This window comes from Gorilla gorilla, chromosome 10 (genome assembly GCF_029281585.2).
Source record: "Gorilla gorilla gorilla isolate KB3781 chromosome 10, NHGRI_mGorGor1-v2.1_pri, whole genome shotgun sequence".
Taxonomy (NCBI): Eukaryota; Metazoa; Chordata; class Mammalia; order Primates; family Hominidae; genus Gorilla; species Gorilla gorilla.
The window spans coordinates 139,923,990-139,945,632 of NC_073234.2; the positions used below are offsets into that span (position 1 = coordinate 139,923,990).

A 21,643-nucleotide genomic window follows, 5' to 3' on the forward strand; every position below is an offset into this window, starting at 1 on the left:
AAAATGCCAAAGTGGAATTTAGAGGGGAAAAAACAAACAAACAAAAACCTAACCATTGAGGGCTGCCTTGAGCCACCTGGCTTCCAGCTGCAGTCACCAATGTGTGCCAGTGACCCGCAGCTTCAGCCCCACCCCAAGGCCAGGCCTGGAGGCCTAACGGTGCGGTACCAGGCTGGCCCTGGCAATGCCTGCCCATGCCGCCGGGGCCCGGCCCCTCTCGGGATGCCTGTACCACCAACATGAGACCTACCCACTGCCCGCTGAAGCCTAGGACAGTTGGCAGAGTCTCCAGGACTGGGTCTCACTGCTGGACTATCCTCAAATCCTGGTTCCCCCAACCACGTGACAGCCACGATGGACCCTTGAAATCAATGCTCTCCCCCTGGAGCGTCCTTCAAAACCCAGCTACCAGGGCACCTCTTCCTGGAAGCCTACTCTCACCAGCCTTCACCCACCTGCCTACAGTGGCTAAAATGAGCCCTTGATCCTCCTTGGAGCCCCTACTTCCTTGTCTGGAGGGCACTAGATATAAGCCTGTTTCTCCCATTAGTCTAGACGCTCCCTGGGGCCCAGACAGTGTCACAATGACTCAATCAACCATTTTTAATGAGCACCTACTATGTACCCCATGCTGCTCAGAACACAGCAGTTAACAGGGAGACAAGGAGAGGACCACTGTATAACAAAGCTGGGTCTATATTAATTCAAATAATGATGTCACCAGCAGGGTGATGAGACAGATCAGTGATCAGCAAAATTTCTTTTTGTTGAGATACAGTCTCACTCTGTTGCCCAGGCAAGAGTGCAGTGGCAATCATGGCTCATGCAGCCTAAACCTCCTGGGCTCAGGCACTCCTGCCTCAGCCTCCTGAGTAGCTGTGACCACAGGCATGTGCCACCACACCTGGCTAATGTTTTAAATTATTTGTAGAGACAGGGTCTCGCTATGTTGCCCACACTGGTCTTAAACTCCCGGGCTCAAGTGATCCTCCAGCCTCAGCCTCCCAAAGTGCTGGGATTACAGGCATCAGCCACCATGCCCAGCCCAAAGCTTTTCTTTAAAGGCCTAAACAGCAAATATTTTTGAATTTGCAGGCCACACAGGTCTCTGTTGTGATGACTTAACTCTGCCACTGTGGCAGAAAAGCAGTCATATAAACACACATGTGTATACAGATACATAGACAAGTGGTCGTAGCTGTGCCAATAAAACTTTATTTACAAAAACCAGCAGCAGCTAGAATTGGCTGGATTGGCTGAACCCAGGATAGAGGAGGGTTGGGGGTGTGTGTTCCTGTACAAGGCTGACGGTGGCCTCTTGGTATCAGGGACATCTGAGCAGAGACCTGAATGATACCAGGGAGCAAACCATGAAGAGCTGGGAAAAGGCAGATTATCAAGGAATTGTATATTAACTCATATTTAAAACAAAGTTATAAAATGAATGTTATAAATATTTATATCAGCTTTTTCTCCGCTTGTCTTTGTGTGGTTTCAACAGTGACAATGAGGATTTATTTTTAATCTCGGGATCTTGCTCCCTCTTCTACAAGTTGTCCATTTTACAGGCAAGGAAACCAAGGCTCCAAGAGATGAAATTCCAGGGCCACACAGCTAGTAAAGAGCAGTTAGGAGGCCAGTCCGTTCAGATTCCAGAGCCAGGGGCTGTTTCACCACATTATAGATAAGGAAAGTGAAGCATAGAGAAGGGACTGCCCACCCCACGTTGCCTGGTACTGGAAGAAACAGGATCTGAACCTGGACAGACTGGCTAGAAATCCTGAACTTTTACCCTCCATTCTTGTGCTGTCTAATGCAGCAGCCTGTGTGGCTATTCAAAGGCATGTTTAATACGTATATTAAACAAAAATTAAAAATCAGTTCCTCAGTCACAGTAGGCACATTTCAAATGCTCAACAGTGGAACATGGCTATCCTGCAGATACACAGTGTTTCCATCATGGCAGAAAGTTCTGTGGATGTGCTCCTGTCCAATAAACATAAAGGGCATAAAAACCAGTGAGCACCCAGGAACTTGGGAAGGGCTTGGCACATGTCTGTGACACCGCTGTCACTGCTGCTAGAATGGAGACTCAGAGCAAACACTCCCCCTCCCCCTGCCCATTCACACCTGCTTCTTCTTCAGCTTAGAGATCTGCTGCTCTACCATGGTGATCTCTCGGTCCACGCGGTCCATGTTCTGGATCAGCTCCTCCTTGGACAGCCGCGGCGGCACCAGCTCCAGCTCAGGGTCAGTGTGCGGGGGGCTGGGGGGAGACACCGGTTCCAGCTTGCCCGTCAGGCTACGGTCCTGTGGCAGAAAAAAAGCAGGCATGGGGTCAGCACAGGGGACACCCCCAGTCTGTACGACCCTGTGATGGTTAATACTGTCAACCTGACTGTATTGAAGGAGGCAAAGTATTGATCCTCGGTATGTCTGTGAGGGTGTTGCCAAAGGAGATTAACATTTGAGTCAGTGGGCTGGAGAAGGCAGACCCACCCTTAATCTGTGTAGGCACCATCTAATCAGCTGCCAGCGAATATAAAGCAGACAGAAAAATGTGCAAAGGCGAGACTGGCCTAGCCTCCCAGCCTACATCTTTCTCCCGTGCTGGATGCTTCCTGCCCTCGAACATCACACTCCAAGTTCTTCAAGCTTTGGACTCAGACTGGCTTCCTTGCTTCTCAGCTTGCAGATGGCCTGCTGTGGGACCTTGTGATCGTGTGAGTTAATACTCCTTAATAAATTCCCCTTTATGTAATATATATATATATATTTTCTATTAGTTCTGTCCCTCTAGAGAACCCTGACTAATGTAGTTGCCAACTTTTTGCCTGCTGCCATCCATGTAAGATGTGACTTGCTCCTCTTTGCCCTCTGCCATGATTGTGAGCCCTCCACAGCCACATGGAACTGTGAGTACAATTAAACCTCTTTCTTTTTTAAATTGCCCAGTCTTGGGTATGTCTTTATCAGCAGCATGAAAACGGACTAATACACACCCCCTCCCCAATACACCCCCGGTTTCCATCCCTGACTCCAGGCCCAGAGTCCTGGACATCTGTCAGGACAGTCCTCACCTGTTCAAGGATCCCATTCCCATCCCAGCCATCACCGATTCTCCAAAATTCAGAGTCCCTTACAGCCTTCAAGATGCGGTTCAAATGCTCTTGCTACATGAATGGTTTCCCAGCCTCTCCTCAAGTTGTGAAGTCTTCCAGCTCCCTGTTCCCGTAACACACCTCTCTTCTTCCACTTACCCCATCTGTGTGTTCCCCACCAGCCCAAGGAACCAAGACCCACAGCCTCCATTCTCCCAAGGCCTGGCCTCTGCATACCCTCTGTAAACATTCATCCATGAAGCTCTGTCCAAACACGCAAGTTCCAGAACCATGCAGCCAACACACATGTGGCTTTGCAGAAAACATATATGGTCCCAAACACACGGAAAAGCCATCAGAATGGGCTACAGTTAAGCTAAAACAAGTTATCTCGGCAGCAGGGCAGAAGAGGGTGTTTTTACTTTCTTCTTTTTATTTGCCCGTTATTTTTTCTGATTTTCTTTCACTGAGAGTCACTCTTTGTGTAATACAGCTGTTTTTGAAAATGTGCTTAACAACAAAGGAAGCCTGCATTCAGTTATCCATGGACACCTTCATCCCACCAGCTAAAGTCTGGTGCACCCAGGCTGTGCTGGGAACACTCTCAGGATAAGGAGGTTAGAAAAAACAACCCAGGCCTCACCTGTGCAGCCCTGGGTTCAAATCCCGGCCCCCTCTGCCACTCTCCAGTTCCGTGACCTCCAGCAGATCACTCAACTGCTTCCTGCCTCAGTTCCCCATCTGCTCAATGGGGAGAACAGTTGGCACCTCCCTGGTCCTTGTGAGTCTTGAATGAGTTAATGGCTCTGAGCCTGGCATACCGTAAGCCTCAATAAATGTTGGCTGGGATGGTCCTCCCCTAGCCGGGCTCCAGAACCCAGCCCCCGCCCTGTGCCATCCTTGCAGCCAAGCCGGCAGCTGCTGGCAGACGAGGCCCAGAGCAGCGCCAGGCCACCACCTCCCCGCCCCCGCAGCAGCTGCACCCAGAGGACATAGGGTGCATTATTCTCCCGACAACTGCAGCCCGGGGGCCACCGAGTGCCCCCCCAACCTCAGGATTCACAGAGGCTGCATCATCTTCTGTCCACTCCTGCCATCCTCAGGGCCTCTGTCCTCCCCTCACCCCACAGAGCCCCAGCAAGACCCACAGGGGCCAAGAGTCTTGGAGTCACATTAGGTTTGCCTCTGGCCTCTGTTACCATGTGAGATGTGGGGGCAAGGACAGCAGGGGCCTGGACAACCTGGTGCTCCCTCCACACACACGGACTCCTCGAGGGAAACAGAGAAAAGGGCTCATATCCCTCAATCGCCCCAGTGCAGTCCTCCATGCTCCTCAGGCCACCTCCCCCAGGGACACCTAGAAATCACACCTGGGGCCGCTCACAGCTCAGCCTATCCCAGTCCTCTGCACACCCCATGAAGTGGATCCCACAACAGCCCTCCGAGGGGACTGCTGCTCCATCTCCATTACGCAGAGGCAGAAACAGAGCCTGGAGGCCACTGGGGCTGGATGCCAGAGGCCGGCACTTTCCTATAAAGGGCCAGATGGTAAAAATAGCTCAAGCTTTGAGGGCCACAAGGTCTCTGTCTCACCTACTCACCCCTGCCATTGTATTGCAAAAGCAGCCGCAGGCAACGGGGAACAAATGGGCGTGGCTGTGTGCCAATGAAACTTTATTTACAAAAACACACTGAGGGCCAGATTTGGAGCTTGCTGGAGTTTGCTGGCCTCCTGCTCTAAGCAATTCACAAATCTTAATCCACGTAACCGTCATAACCACCGTGGGAAGTGGGATTTCTGTTCGACGACATGCCCAAGGCCACTCAGCATCCTACCTTGGAAAGTGCTTGAAGGGGGAGGCTGCAGGGGCTCCCACATCAGAAATGGCCACACATCTGTTCACCCCACAGAACCGTGGGGCTGAGCCATTCACCCCACAGAACCATAGGGCTGAGCATAAGCGCCAAAGCAGCACCCCTTCCAGGGACCCAGAGTGCAGGACCTCCAGAAACTCAAGGCAAAAGTGTGTGTGGAAGAAAAACTCCCTAGAAAAAGCCTCAGGAGTGTGTATGCACGTACCAGTGGGTGTGGGGCCCTCATTGCTCCCCAACAGGAGGGCAGGCAGGGGGCCATGGGCATCTGACCCCACCCACAGCAAACCATGGACAGCTCATGCGTCTGGCACCCCCGGGCCTTTGCACAGGCTGGCTCCGCTACCCAGAGTGCCCAACACCCCTTCTGTGCCAACTGACGTGAGACATCCCCACGCCACCACCCAGGCCCTCACTGCGGTCCACCTTGGGTGCTTGGCTGGTCTCTCCCTGCAGCCCATGTCATTTCTTGCGGTTCTTAAGACAAAAGGTGGCAGCAAACATGGCACCCAGAGCCCGGTCACACTACTGGTGGCAAGAAACATCTCCGCTATCCTATCTCTGCTCTTCCACCGGGACCAAGAAGAGAGATAACAGAGCAAGGACAAGGATGTGGAAGGAAGGGGTATGGGGGCCAGGCCACCCTAAAACTCTGAGAGCAAACTGCTCATCCAACCTGGGAATAATTCTCCAAAGCAACATTAACAAAAAGAAGGTTTCCATCCCCAGGGCTAACAGGCAGCACCAGGAGTAAAAGCAGCAGCTGGCAACCACTAGCAACACTTGGAAAAGTTGCTGGAAACTTACTTCCTTTAAACTCTCCATGGATAAAAGCCGTTGTCTTTAATGGGTTCTTCTTTAAGTTCGGGTTTAGCTTTTATTCGCAGCAAAATTGCACAAGTAAGTCCATCACCTGATGAACAGATAAATAAAACATGGCATATCCATACAAGCAATGTGAAGGGCCGGAGGTGGAGGCCGAGGCAGGAGGATCGCTTGAGCCCAGGAGTTCAAGACCGCCTGGGCAACATAGCAAGACCCCATCTTTATTAAAAAAAAAAAAAAGGAATGAAGCACTGACCCAGGCTACATTGTGGATGAACCCCGAGAATATGATGCTGAGTGGAAGTGGACAGACATAAAAGGCTGCAGAGTGTACAATTCCACTTATAAGAAATGTCCAGAATAGGCAAATCCAGAGAGATGGACAGTGATTCGTGGTTGCCAGGAAAAAGGAGGAGGGGGAAGTGGGGGGTGACATGGTTTGGCCGTGTCCCCACCCAAATCTCATCTTGAATTGTAGTTCCCATAATTCCCACATGTCGTGGGAGGGGCCAAGTGGAGGTCATTGAATCATGGGGGCGGTTTCCCCCGTCCTGTTCTCATGATGGTGAGTGAGTTCTCATGAGATCTGATGGTTTATAAGGGGCTTTCCCCACTTTTGCTCAGCACTTCTCGCTGCTGCCATGTGAAGAAGGACGTGTTTGCTTCCCCTTCCACCACGACCGTGAGTTTCCTGAGGCCTCTCCAGCCATGCAGAACTGTGAGTCAACTAAACCTTTTTCTGTTATAAATTACCCTGTCTCGGGTATGTCTTTATTAGCGGTGTAAGGACAGACTAACACAGGGAGTGACTGATTAATGAGTATGGGGGTCTCCTTTTGGGGTGATGAGAATGATCTAGAATTAGACAGGTGACAGCTGCACAACATTGTAAATGTCCTACAAGCCAACGAGCTCTTCACTTTAATGTGGTTACTTTTTTGTGAACCGCCCCTCAACTGAAAAAGAAGCGGCAAACCCGGATTGCCAAGAGCGCTTCCCCTGGTGCTGGGTTTCCCAGGACGGGGGCTGAGGGAGCCTGGCGGTCAGGCCTGCAGGTGCACTCCTGATGACTGTCCACCTTCCCACTCACCCAAAGCTGCAGGGAACAAAACAACAAACTAATACACCCCGCACAAGTTGCCAGGGGGCAGTGGGTACCTTTTACTCATCAGATGCCCCTGGTGTAAAACTTCAAGCTAGCGTGAAAGAGAAAAGTTTATTATGCAAAACTGAAGACACAGAGGCAGAAAAGCCCCTCGGCTCCCCTGTGCCAGCTCCAGGAAAAAGCAGGGCCCAGCTTCATGCACTCCCAATACACCCCCTCCTCTGGCCACAATGACAGGTTCCAGGACAGGCATGGGCCCACTCATGGTGAGGAGGAAAAGCAGTTTGGGGCTAGAAATGCGGAGAGAAGGAGGAAGAGTTCTCTTTGCTGGCCTTGAACCTGGGAGGAGGAAGGCCTGGAGTCACCGGCTTCCTTCCTGCTAGCACACCAAGACCCTGTGAAAGATGGCAGAGCCAAGGGATGAAAAGGGACAGGGTCCTGAGGACATCGTGTCACCTAGATCAAGCTGTACCTGAAGCTAACCAATGCTGGACTTCAGTTATGTGAGCCAGAATTCATGTTTAAATTTGACAGGGGCTGTCTGTCCCCCTTAGGGATTTTCAGAGATAGTGCTATTTGTGACAATTCTAAAGTCCCCAAAACAAAGTTCGGTGAATTCCCAAGGAAGTCTCTGATGCCACAGAACTCTGGAGGCTGAAGAGCAGAGAAGCATCAGAAAACAGGAACACGGTGGGGCAGAGGGGGCACACACAGAAAAATCCCATCAAATTCCTGCCTCAGGCGCCCAGCTGAATTCCACACAGCAGATGCAGAAAACCTCTCAACTCGCTCTCCCAGGCATCTTCCCTTGCTCAGACTTTCCAAATCTCTTCACGGCCTGGAGCAATTACTGCGGCCAGGCTGGCCAGGTCCCAGCACCAAGCCCATCACACCCCCACCTTGTGGTCCAAGCAGAGAGGAGAGAGAGACAGACACAGAGATGAAGACAGACAGACAGATTGAGAAACAGAAATGGACATAGATGAAGACAGAGAGAAACAGAGACAGAAAGACAGAGAAGTGGTGACAGACACCCACAAAAAGAAAGAGATAGAGATAGAGGGACACAAAGAGAAAGAGATGGAGAGGCAGAGACACAGACAGAGACAGACACAGAGACTAAGAGAGATCCCAGAGGGCGCACCACAGGCAGAGGCATTCCTGACAAGAAGAGGGAAAGCCAGGCAGGCAGAAAGAACCACAGAGCAACGGTAAGGGATGGAGACCCACCAGAACCCACAGGCCAGAGCGCGTGGACATGCTGGAGAGACGGGCAGGCAGCGACTCACCCCCCGGGCCTGCTCTCTGCGCAGAGACAAAACGCGCACCTGGGGGACAACAGCCCACTCAGGGGTTGGTCACCCTCCAAGGCTGGGCCCTGAGCTGCCTGCGCACAAACACATGCACACACACGTGCACATGCGCACACACACACATGCACACGCACGCACATGCACGGACACATGCACACACGTGCGCACACAAACACACGTACACACACGCAACACATGCACACTCACACGCACACACACACAAACACGCATGGACACACGCACGCACACACAGGTACATGTGCGCACACAGGCACATGAGTGCACACATGCATACACACGCACACGCACACACACAAACACGCATGGACACGCACACAGGCACATGCGCGCATACACACGCACATGCACGCGCACGCACACACACACACACCCGCACCCACACACAAACGCACACACGCATGCACACGCACACGCATGCACACGCACACACACACCCTGGCCTGCTATCCATCCAGGCCCCACTTCAGGGGAGTTGTTCAAATGGAAACATCTCTCCCAGGAGGCTGAGCTAAAATTCTCTCCTGCCTTCTGTAACAACAAAACAAAACAAAAGAGGAGAAAGCAGATTCCAGTGCTAATGGGGGATGCCAGGCAGAGGGAGGAGGGCACCCCACCAGGGAGACCAGAGGGGACCCAGAGCAGCAGGTCAACCTGGAGGCAGGCATGGGGTGCACTCCCAGCTGCCTGGGCCTGAATCCCGTTCCCCTGCGTCCAGCTCGCTCAGCCTGGGGCCGTCTACAAAATGGGGGTCACAGACTCAGCCTCCTTGGGCTGGGAAGAGATCAGGGAATGACACTGGCTGGGCATGACTTGGCACGTGGCAGGCAGTCGGCGCTCACTTAATGGCACCCGCCATCACTGCAGCATTCTTACCACCGTGTGAATGCCTCCTGCGTGCCAGCCTCCTGATAAAGGAGGTGCCTCACCCTAGGGGTCCACCATTCAATCCAATCCGGCCGCACTGGGCAGAAAAGGGGACCCTGTAGGCCTGAGTGGCCACTTCCCTCCCCGGGGCTGTCTCCCAGTCCCCACCGCCCACCCCTACTCCCACTGCAGGAGGAGGATGGCCTTTGCCCTGAGGCTGCTAAGGAGCTTAGGGTGCCCCAGAGCTGTGCAGGGAGGGGCCCGTGTCACAGCTGGCCGGGCACCAGGCTACAACAAGGATGAGGATGCCACCTGGCCACAGCCCCACCCCGGCCTGGGCAGTCAGACACAGCTGGGTGGCTGAGTGACCCTGGGGGACTGAAGCCTCTGGGGACACTGCCTGCGATTCCCCCACCAGCCCTGCCATCGGCATCCTCTGTGGAAGCTGGAGAGAGAACAAGCCTCCAGCCTGGTATGTCCTGAGCTTTACTGAAACCACAGCAAACTCCCACAGCAGCAAACCACAGGTGCTTAATCTGTGCACATCCTCACCACCGCCACCGTCTAGGTTCCACTTTCTGTTTCAAAGAGGAATGAAATCAAAGGGCTGTGGAGGGCACTGGAGGCGTGGCAGGCCCCAGGCTGGACACACACGTGGGAGGTGTCGTTCTCCAACCAAGAAATGGCCATGGGCCAAGCACCCCCAGGCGCCCTTGTCCGGCTGTGAGTTGTGAGTTCCTGCAAGGGCTAACTGGGCTCACAGGACCCTGGACTCCAGGCGAGTGGGGGAAGGAGGGGGAGCAGATGGGGGTAGGGGGTGGGAGAGCAAGGGGATGGGGGAGGTGAGTGGATGGGGGAGGGGCAAGGCCACTGGTGGGAGATGATGGCAGGCAGAACCCATGGGTGAGGGGCGGCTGGGAGGTGAGGGGGAGGGGCAGGTAATGAAGGCAAGGACAGATGGCCGCAGGCAGATGGGCTGGGTGGCGCTGGGTGGTGGCTGGGAGTGGCTCTGTGGTAGGGAGGTCGCCCCAGGGGACGAGCAGGGAGAGACGGCTCCTGCCGAGGAAGCAGGGGGTGAAGGGGAGTGAGCAGGACAGGGGGGCTGTTTGGGTGGAAAGAAAGAGAGGGAGGAAGAAGGAAGGAGGAAGGTGTAGAAGGAGAGAAGGAAGGGGAGGAAGGGCAGGAAGCATGTGCTGGAAGGGTTGGGCGTCGGGGCAGGGATGCTGGCTGGGGTACGCGAGGGGGCAGTGCCCAAGAGGAACTGGCATCGACACCAGTCCCAAGCCCAGACCCAAGTGCAGGCGGCCCAAGCCCCAGGCCACAGAGACCCCCTTCAAGGCCAGCAGGGCCCCTGTGGCTGAATCTCACACCCCAGGAGGACGTGGTGGGGCTGCAGCCTCAGCCATGAGTGGCCTCGAGAGTCCCCATAGTGCTAGCCACAGGTCTCCCCTGCCATGCAGGCCCTGGAGGGCAGCCAGGACTGGAAGGAGCGAGGAAAGAGGAATGTGCCTGGGGGAGGGCGCTCCTGCCGAGGGCACAGCCGGTGCAAAGGTCCCCAGGTGGGAACGTGCCTGGCGTGTTTGAGGAACTCCAGGGTGGCCTGGGAGGCTGTATGTGAGCAGTTGAGAGGGCTGGTGCAGGGAGATGAGGTCAGGGAGGTGACGGGGCTGGATCACGCTGGACCTGCAGCCCATGGCAAGGATTTTGGCTTTTTCCTGCTTGAGACAGGAGCCATGGATGGTTTGGAGCACAGGGGGGAACACACAGGAGGATGCAGTCGTCTGCCTTTCTAAGAGCCCTCTGGCTGCTGCTTGGAAGATAAACTGAAGGGAGCAGAGGGAGGCAGGAGCAGGGAGACCCAGGAGGAGGCTACTGCAAAGTTACTGGAGAGCAACGGCGAGCTCAGGCCGGGGGTGGCCTCAGGTGTGGGCAGAAGGCTGGAATTGGGATATCTTAGGGCAGAGGTGTCAGGATTTGCTGATGGACTGGAAGTACGCAGGAGAGCAGGGAGGTGGCCAGGGTGGAGTCCCTGAGTGCCAACAAGAACACAGCTGCATCCGCCAGGGGAGGTTCCTGAGTGGGCTCTCAGGCGCATGTGGTCTGTTGGCTAGGAGTTCATTAACTGACCTCCACTTTCCTGTGACAACTTGGTGAGGCGGGGGCTGCCCCAGTGGCAGGGAGGCCAAGCCAACCAACGACCACACAGACACCCCAGCCCCTCCCTCCCCTGGCCCCAGAGGCAGCCCTGTGGGTATCTGGCAGGTGTGCAGGTGTCGGGGCCACAGCCACTCAGAGCAGGAGGGGAAGCCCAGCTATCCCAGCCCCAGGACGGCACCCCCACCTCCTGCCAGCCCAAGCCCACCCCAGGGATATCCCAGGTTCCACGCGGGTATCCTCTCTCCCCAAGAGAAGGCCGAGTCTGGCCCAGGTGGCCTGGCCCCGCAGCCAGACCACCACCCATGCCGGCTCACGGGTGCCAAGTAGTTCCCACGCATGGGGCCCACAGCCGAGCCCTCTACCCACATGACCAGGTGACACCCTGCCCACAAGGTCCCAGATCAGTGAGGAAGAAACGGGGCTCAGAGAGGCACAAAGGCAGCACAGCTGTGGAGGTGGGGGTGGTGGAAATCGCACCTGGGTCACCTGAGGGCAGATGGACGGAGGGCCCTGGGATGAGTGAGTGTGCCCAGGTGAGGCCTGGGCCCACCTGCAATGCCAGGCAGCCCCCCCATGGAGATGCAGACGAGCCTAAAGTTTTCTGGCTCCCCTGCCCAAAGTGCATCCGTGGTCCCTCAGGCCTGGGTGGCTGCAGACTCAACCCACGCCAGCCCAGTGCCACATGGTGGCCCAAGGAGCAGCCAGACTGGGCAGTAGAAGGAGGCTTTGTCATTCTAGGGGTCCAGGCCATGTCCTAACCAAGCACCGCCCCTTTAGTGCTGAGCCAACTCTGTCTCATCTCACTTTGTGGGACTCTGGAGTCTCCCCTCCCTGACCCTTAAGAATCCAGAAGTCTCAGGCGCCTGGCAGAGCCCTGAGCTGTCCACCTCGCGGGCCGGGGTTCAAGGCCCAGGGGGCTGCCTGCTGTGCAGGGCTCGAGGCAGGGGTCACTGAGCCCCCCGTTCCAAGCAAGCATGGAACCAAACAACCCACCCTCGAGGAAGCTCTCAGAATGTGCTGAAAGCTGACCACCGACCACAGGACGGTCCTGACCCCCATCGAATGGCAGCTCTCTGCTCCACGGCACCCCAGGCCCTCCCATCCCAGCTCTCCCCTCCCTCACACCAGCTACCCCGTGACCACAAGCCTATTCCTGCCCCAGGGCCTTTGCACTTGCTGCTCTGCCCGCCTGGAACACTTTCCCCACTTCTTCCCACACTCTGGCACCTCCAGAGACCTAGCGCCTGCCCTCTTCCTGCCACCCAGCTCTGTGCACCTGGTGCTTCGCCCACCTCCAAGCCTTTGCCCGAGCTGTCCCCTCCCTGCACACCTACCCGCCACCTCCCACCCAGCCCAACCAGCAGCAGAACCTCAAGCGGGAGAGGAGCTCCCAGCTGGGGGCCCAGGCTTACCTTGGTAAGGTCTTCAGATCCCGCAGGCTGGCCCGTGGCCAGCAGGGGTGACGGTCGCAGCAGGGGGTCAGGCAGCAGCTCTAGCCGAGGGCGCTTGCTTTCAATGAACTCCATCTCTGACTTCCCCAGCTCGGGCAGGTATGAGTGGGACTCTGGCCGCAGGTGGAGCTCCTGGGACCTGCGGGAGGTGAGGCATCCAATGTCACATAGGAGATTGCGGCTCTGAGAACTCCCAAGGCCCGGACCACCCTCTGCGCCGAGCATCTACTGTGCGCCGTGCTCTGTATGATCCTGCCGGGAAGGTGCTCACAGGAGCCCACCTCCCACGGTCCCACAGCAGGGCAGGACTCCAATGCAGCGCTGCCTTCCTTCAGGTCCACATTCACTGAGGACATTTACAGGGAGGGAGTGTGCTACGGTGGCACTGGAACACCCCAGAGTGACTGCCCCTCCCTCTCCACAGACCACCCCACCGTCCCCACCTGGGGCTGGCTACAATGCAGAATCTCCAGTACCATCTGAGGCATACTGAGTCAGACTCTGCATTTTAACAAGATCGCTGGGTGGTTCACAGGCACAGTCCATCCGGGAAACGCTGTGAGCCTAACACAGATAACAGCACCCGTGATGCCATTTCCCTCTCACCCACGCAGGGCAGACATCGCTGGCCGATCGCAGAACTCTTGCTGCTGAACCTGGCTTAACCACCTTCTCAACTCAGCCTAGCAGTCCGGTGCAGAGACTGGAGCTGCCCAGTTTCCCCAGCGACTGGCTCTCCTGAACCCTCCTCCGCAGTGTGCCTAGAGAGGGCACGGCCTTGCCTAACTAAGCACACCCCACAGAGCTGGGACTCCTGGCCTCCACCTCTGAGGCTCCAGCCATCACCCACCAGAAAGAGCCTGAACATGGGCCTTGCTGAAATGCTTTTCCCAGAGGCTAAGCAGGGAATCCACAGCTGTTCCCCTCCTGCACAAGCCCTGCCTGGCCTGGCCCTCGCTGTCCCGCCACTGCACTCCTGCCCCAGGGCCTTTGCACCTGCTGGGCTCTGCCTGGAGCACTGAGACCTCAGGCCCTCCATGTGAGCTCCTCCCCTTCATGTCGTGGTGCAGATGGCGCCTCCTTGTCCCAGGCCAGACCACACTACACCCGCCTGTCTGTTCTCTCTCCACTGCCCTCCCACGCGCTTGGTGACAACAGGTGTTTCCTGGCCACCTCCCCCACCCACGAATGAACGCAGGGTGGTTCACCTGTCTTGTTCATGGCTGTCCCCAGGTACTGGCGCACAGTAGGTGTTCAATCAGTGCCTGTAGACTGACTGAATGCTGCCCACTGCAGCACAGGTTGGGGCCGTGTTGCTGGCCCCCCCGGGGAGCGGGGCAGCCACCCCTCTGTGCTCACCTCCCTGGAGGGCCCTCAAGTCCTTGTCCCTCCAAAGCTGGGTCCCAAGACATCCCCCTCTTCAAGGCCCAGAACCCAAGGCTTCACCATTACATGGGGCTTGGCAGGAAGCGCATGGTGTTTTCTCTTAAACATGATAGTGGCACTGCAGTGGCTCAAATAATGTCCTCCCAAAATCCACGGCCACTGGAACCTCAAAATACAATGTCCTCCCAAAATCCACGGCCACTGGAACCTCAAAATAAGACCTTCTTTGGACCTAGGGTCATTGCAGATGGAATTAAGCTGAGGCCATCCTGGATTAGGATCACTGGGGTCCTTGTAACACAACAAGAGAACACAGAGACAGACAAGGAAATGGCCACGTGAGACAGAGGCAGAGGCAGAGGCAGAAGCAGAGATTGGACTGATGTAGCCACAGCTGAGGAACGCCTGTAGCCCCCAGAAGCTGGAGGAGACAGAAAAGCATCCTCCCCTTAAGCCTTCCGAGGGGGCGCGGCCCTGCGGACGCCCTGACTTCAGATCACGGGAATGCACTTCTGTGGCTTGAAGCCACCCAGTTTGTGGCACGTTGTGATGGCAGGCCCAGGAAACCAATGCAGGTACAGAAGGCACGCTGCCTCGGCCTCCCCTCCTCCAGACACCTGCGCCCACCTGAGTTCACCAGCCCCGCCTGATCTGGGGCCCTGGGACACCTCCGTGGTACCATGAAGGGCTGGGGCCTGGTGCCTCGACTTCTAGTCCTGGCTGAGTAAACAAGGGCCCATCCCTCAACCTCGCAGCCTCAGCTGCCCCATCTGAGAAATAGGCACAATTCCCCACACCTCAGCCGTCTCCAGCAAAAGCTCCTAGAGAAGATGGGAGAAAGAACGTGGCCTACCGATCCCAAATGAATGCATGGAGAGCTGGCTCTGACCCAGCCCTGGCCCTCCCCTTGCTGTAGTCCCTCCAGCTCCCCACCCCACCTCCCTCCCACTCCCCACCTCCCTCTCACCCTAACATCTAACCTGTTCATTCCCCTCCCACCTGGATCAAGGAAAGTAAGGCTGGCCCAGCACAGGCACACACCAGAGGGCGTCCTCTGCCAGCTGGAGAAGAAGGAGGAATGGGAGGAGAGGGCAGGGGCCCCAGGGGCACCAGGTGTGGACTCAAATCTTCCCACAGCAGCCCAGCTCTGCTGCAGCCCAGCTTGGAGGTCCCCACTGCTGCCTAAACCCACAGAGGCCACTGAAGTTCCACGCTGGAAGTCTGAGGGCCACGTGGCTCTTCCCTGCTCATCCCATCCTCACCCCGAGTCATGGCCACGCCAGGTCAAGGATGAACACACGGCCCGACATCCCCTCATTTCACAGGACCCTGTGTGCTCCTGCTCTGCCACGGGCCTCTGCTTCTCCATCTGAGAAGGAGCTCTCACGCCCTGGACAGGGAGGCAGCAACTCTCTCCTCACCGTTCATTCCCGGGCTGGAACTCAGACAGCAGGGAGGGCCTCCGCCGCTGGGGCTGGATGATGGAGCCAGGCGACAGGTGGGAGGCATAGTCGCGGGAGTGGTGCTGGTACTCCAGGAGCCCGACGTCCTGCAGGAGGGGACAGAGGAGTGGTAAGTGTGGGCGGGCACGGGCATGGCGGGGCACGGCAGGGCACAGTGGGCAAGGCCGTGGACTCCCTGCTCAGGCTCGCTCCTGCCCTAGGCAGATAAGCCCAAGTCCTGCAGGGAACTTCAGGGACCGTCTGGCCAGAGGCTACCCTTGGGGCCGAACGCCAAGGAGGAGAAGGAACACAGACAGCTGAACGGCCCTAGGCTGCATCCTTCCCACACAGCATCCCAGGGACCCACGATCACGCCCACCTTCCAGATGAGACCGCCAAGCCTGGGAGGTCTGATGGGGCTGTCCGAGGCCACAGGCTAATACAGGCCTGGAACCATCCTAACCATGGCCTCTGTCTGCCGGCCATGCTGGCGTTGACTGGGGGGCCAGAGCAGAGGAAGCTGTCTTCGCTTTTCTACCCTCCCACCCCATCCTACCCCTGCCAGGCTGTGGGTCCCTCCAGCCTGAGGAGCTGAAGCTTGGAAATGCAGGCCTGGGAAGACAGGACTGAAGGTGCATACGGGGCAGCATTATTTGTAAAAACAGAAATGCATTTGCAGCAACAACTGGGAAAAGGCCCAACCTAGATGCCCAGCTCTTGGCAGGGTGGGTAAGTGATGCCCACGCAAGGGAACGAGGCTCGGGCCTCACTCGCCAGGAGAAGGATGGATGGTGGCAAGCGACGGCGACAAATACCCGACAGCCAGCGAGGCCCAAAGACCAGGTTTCAGAACAAAGCGACCCCTGACCCCAAGGCCGCCCTGTAAAAGAGGAACTCCCGCTCGTATCACAGCCAGAAGGGTAAGCCTTAGGCAGACCTTCCTCCTTTAATAACACACCGTCGTCCATTTGACAAAGACTCTCCTTGCCCACACCTGAGTCAAGCTCCTCTGACCCATCCTCTCCCTACGGGGCCTCGGCCTTGGCCTTGGCCTTGCGGGGCTCTGCCCAGCTGCAGGCATCCTGCTAAGTCAGTCTAGAGGAACCCCCCACCCTCAAGCCCTCCTCTTAGTAATTTTCCATCCACTGACCCCTCCCTCCGCCCTGCGGCTGGGCTATGAGGCCCCAGCTGTCTTGGCCGTATTTGGAGCTGAGCCTGGTCTCTCTCCCTTATTGTGACAGTCTTGACACTGATAGCACAATTGTCCTGTATAGTCTTCCTGCTTAACAAGTGTCCAAATACTTCTTTTTTTAATACATTATCCATTATCATAGGGGGTAAAACTCAATATCAACAAATTAGATGTATACCAATTGCCAAGTACACCCAGATTTGAGAAACATTAAACTGTGTTTAAAAAAAACAAAAAAGACAGTAACAAGTCTCTCAAACAAAACAAGACAGGCTTCACTTATGCACCAATTCCAATAGATTAGTTCTGTCTGCCTGGAACACTCAGTTATGCTGTTTGCGGCAATCAGTTAGTGATGTCTGACAGGTAAGGCTTTCGAGAGTGGGATTACAAGTGACTTCGTTTCTTCTTGGCACCTTTTTTTAATTTTCCCAATTTTCCATAAAAATCTAGTCATTCTTTTGTTGTCTGGCTTTTTCAACAAGGCAGTTATTTTTGCAAAGAGAATCAGAGACAATGCCAGGTAGGTGCGTTGATAACGTATCTGTTGCAGACCCAACAAAATCAGCACATAAGAGCCCAGGAGCCCAGAGGCCAGGAAGGATGAGCAAGTGGAATCCATGGGGACCCTGGCAGCCTCAGAAGCTGGAAAAGTTGGGGAAAGGACCTCCCTGGACAGTCCGATGTAGATACCAAAAGCTGCAAGGCCTCCAACAGAAGGTGTGTCTTTGGCCCTGTTATTCTAACCCTCTGAGCCTCAGTTTCTCCTCTTTGAAATGGGTGCCCAGCCCACATTAAAGGAGGCCTGCACCTCCTACACTCATCTCGCTCACCTCTCTGAGGGATTCCCCCAAGGCTGAGAGCAGCCTCCAGAAGGCAGAAAAGGCACGAGCCTCCTCCTGCATCCCACAGTGTCTAGCACAAGACTCTAGGTGCTCTCAGTGGGAGGAGAAGGGAGAAGACGGGGCTGGAGGGAGGGAGTGGAGGAGGCCACTGGGCTGACAATGACGCAGCTGCCAGGCAAAGACCTTGCCACACACACAGAGGTGTGAGAAGAAAGCAGCAGGCCTCACAGTCTGCCAGGAGGATCCTCTCCACCCAGCTCTCCCATACCAAGGCCAAGTGGGCAGAGAGGCAGGGCGGACGGTCCAGCCCCTGCGAAGAGGGCCTCGGCCAGATAGTGCCCACGGCAGCCAACCATGGTGGAGGAGGCCCGAAGTGGGGGCTGGGGAGGCCTCTGCATGAACCCTTTGGCCTTCGTTTCCCAATTTAGGAGATCCTCCTAGGAGCATCTTGGGTGCCGTTTCTGCCCAAAATCTGTGGGCATTTTGTTACTGGACCCTAAACCCTGGGAGACACTCGGTCCACACTGGCCCCCACCACTAGGCTTGAAGCAGGTCACCAGGGTTGAGCCCGGGGACTCCCCCAACAAGAGTGCCTGGAGGCTCTAGGGGAAAGCAAGAACTGGGGGGGCCCCACCAGAGAAACTGACCTGAGGTGGAGCCCAAGGGGTCCCATGAGCTGGAATACGACCAGGCTGGAAACCACCTCGCCATGTCTCCAAGCAGGAGAGCTCCCCACGTGACAAGATTAATCATAAAAAACAATAATACCCCACAGTAATAAACTGCCTGTGTGTACCTGCAGCTAAACGCTCTAAACATATTAGTTAATTTCATCCCTACAGCAACCCTGTGAGGTGGGTATTACAAGAAGCCCCACACAAAGATGAGAAAACAGAGGCACAGAGAGGGTAAGTGGCTTGTCCACGTCACACAGCAATAAGGGGTACGTTCTGAGATGCAAGACAAAGGCTGAGCTGGCTTTCTGAGGAGGGACAAGAGGGGACGGTCCCCAGGCTCTGAACCTGTCCCTGCAGGACAGCAGCAAACCTGACTTGGGGAGAGGGAGTCTGACCCAGCTGCTCAGAAAGGGAGGCAGGAAAAGCCCATTCAGGTGATGCCCCCTGGCCTCGGAGGGTTCTCCCTGACCATGGCACCTCTGAAGCTGGAAATCGGGGCCACCAATAAATTACACCCTTAAAACTCCTGGGGAAGGTGAGAGGCCACCAGGAAAAGCCATTCATCCAGGAGGGAATCCCAGCTGGTGCCTTCTTGGCTGGGTCCCAAGGGTGGGGAGGAGCGGCTGGGGGCGGAGAGGAGAAAGGGGCTAGATGCGGAGGGATGTTTGAGCATGGACTGGGAGAAGTTCCTTTGCGGGAGAGGAGTGCCCCTCTCTGGCCCCTGCATAGGGCTCCTTACTCCAGAAGGTGTCAAGGGAATGCCTCGGACTGCACACTGAAAGGAAGGAAGAATTCAGCCCATTCCTGGACCCTGGATTCATGGGAAAGCAAAGGAAGAATTCAGCACGTTCCTAGACCCTGGCTGCATTCACAGGTCTCTCCTGGAATGATGGCGGCTACAGTCAAGAGAGCTCCCACCTCAGGACCTTTGCACATACTGTTCCTGCTGCCTGGAACATTCCTCAGCCAGATTCCCACATGCCTGGCCCTCTCCCTTCCTCCAGGTTCAGCTCCAAAGGCAGCTTCTCAGTGAGGCTCCTCCCCGACCCTCTACTTACATCTGGGCTCCCCCAACCTCAGCCCTTCCCCTCATCTCCTTCCCAACTCGCCATTCCCCACAAGGAGGTCAGCTCCCTGAGACAAGGATGCTTACCTGTTCTGTTCACAGCTGCATTGCAAGGGCCTGGAAGAGGACGGGCCCGAGACGCCTGATAAGTATTTGCCAGATGGATGGATGGATGGATGGATGGATGGATCTCCCAGCATGGGAGCTCCCAATGAATGAATGAATCTCCCCCAGCATGGGAGCTCCCACCAGCCTCTCTTTTGAGGGCCAAACCATCCCTCAACAGCCTCTTAAGAGCCATCACCAAGCACCAGGAACTGAGCTGCAAGGGGGCCATGAAGCTAATGGAGAGACCCCCCAGGGCACTCAGGACACTGCAAAACCTCCCAAGTCTAGCCTCTTCCGTGATCCCCATGCGCCCACCTGCCCCAGCCTGGCCCAGGCAGTCTCCAGGGTCTGGGAGCCTTAGCCCAGGGCAGTACTACTCCACCAAAGGTCTGCAACATTGCCAGCTGCAACAAAGTGGGCACAGAACATGATAGCATGCAGACCTCTGGGGTTGGTGTGACCCTGGCATCCAAGGGCACAACCAACTCTGTCTGACCCTGCCGGACTGGGCCTGGCTGAGCCCCTGCGTCTGTGCAGTGGGACCCCGTATCGATTTGTGACAAACTGGAAATGAAACAGACCGGTCCTTCCCATAGGGAGTCTGGCAAGAGCTAATCTAGGCCAAGAGGCAGCACACTAGGGCCCAAGGCCAAGGCAGCAGCGTCCAGTGTCACAGGCACAGGCCACGCCCACTCCCTTACACCCTGGCTGAGCTGCTTTCACACCACACGGGCCGCGAAGGGCGGTTGCATGGCCTGCAAAGCCTGAAATATTTACAGAGAAGGTGTGCTCACCCCTGCCCTAGGGGCAAAGCCCAAAGTGTACCCTTGGGGCAAGACAGAAAAAGCTACTAAAGGCAATGTTGTAATAATAGCATCGTCATCATTACATTATTGATTATATCAAATGTCTGCTTACTCTGTCCATACCCGGTGCGAAGGACTCCGCACCTATCAACTAATTGGATCCTCACAATCTTAAAACTATCCTTGCTCAACTGATAGGGAAACTGAGGCACAGGACGGTAAGGCCACTTGCCCCGTTTCACAGCTAGGACATCACTGGGGCAGGATGTAAATGCAAGGAATCTGGCTCCAGAACCGGTGCTATGAACCAGTCTTCAATACTGCGGCATAGAGAGGTTAAGTAACTTGCCCAAGGCCACACAGCAGAAAAGAGTCACGCTGGGATTCAGACTCTGTGTCCCTGCTTTTAACTGCATTCGTTTAGCCCATTCGTTTAGCCCAAGGTCTGGAGGAGCTCAGGAGTGTTCAGGGGTCCCAGAGGACTTGAAGAAGAAGGCAGAATGGAGCTGGGCCACAGAAAGCCTGAAAGGAGGCCAGGAGAGGAGGAGGCGTTGATCTCCGGGAAAACAAAAGCTGTGAGCATTTTGTTACTGGACCCTCAACCCTGGAGACCCTCGCTTCCCCAGGACCCTCAAGGAGAGTCATAGGATCCTGCTACTGTCACGGAGAGAAGCTGGGCCCCTGAGGATGGAGAGAATGAGGCACAGGGGGATGCGGCAGGTAGGAAGCGGGAGGGCAGGGATGATGCGTATAGAAGCCTGGAGCATGGCTGAGGCTGAGTCAGGGAACCTGGGGGCTTTCCATGGTCTCAGGGTCCAGGCTTCTGTCTGCAAGCACCCCCTAAGTGAAGCCTCCCATTTGCGCTGGGAATCACTCACCAGCAGCCCGCAGATGACGCCAGGGCAGAGCACAGGCAGAGGCAGAGGCTTCCACGGCCTGCACCATTCCACCGCCAGCTCGGCATCCACGGTCCTGTGGTTCCCCAGGGGGAAGAGGCCCTGCTTGGGTCTCCTGCCACCCTTCCAGGAGGAAAGAGATGACTACCCCACGCTTGCTGCATGCAGACATTGCCACCGATGCACAGACCCACCAGGACACCGGTACTGCAGGTGGGGAAACTGAGGCCGTTCCACGTGGCTGTGAGCGGGCCAATGCCACTCAGCAAGCTGAACACGGAGAGGGTTCGAAGCCACACTGAGGTCTCACAGGCTCCAGGGAAGACCTGCCATCAAAGCAGCCCCGTGCCCAAAGCACCAGGAAGAGGACTCTCCAGACAGGAGGGGCTGTCCCAGGAGGTACGCCTGTCGGGAGTATGTGTGGAGGTGACCTGAATCTGGGAAGGTCACTGAGGCATCCCGTGGATCCCAGCAGAATGGCCTCGGCTACTGTACGAGGAACCAGGACAGCCAGGT

General features: G+C 56.1%; 1 protein-coding gene across 37 annotated transcripts in view; it reads right to left on the reverse strand.

Moving 5' to 3' along the window:
- Positions 1-21,643, reverse strand: part of NCOR2 (nuclear receptor corepressor 2) — a 245,481-nt gene that overhangs the window by 147,648 nt on the left and 76,190 nt on the right. For all 37 annotated transcript variants that reach the window (XM_055358335.2, XM_055358347.2, XM_055358371.2 and 34 more), the window contains 3 exons: positions 15,517-15,644; positions 12,671-12,848; positions 2,131-2,310 (listed from right to left, as the gene is read on the reverse strand). In XM_055358335.2, coding sequence (XP_055214310.1) covers positions 2,131-2,310; positions 12,671-12,848; positions 15,517-15,644 — 486 coding nt within the window. The remainder of the gene's footprint in view (positions 1-2,130; positions 2,311-12,670; positions 12,849-15,516; positions 15,645-21,643) is intronic.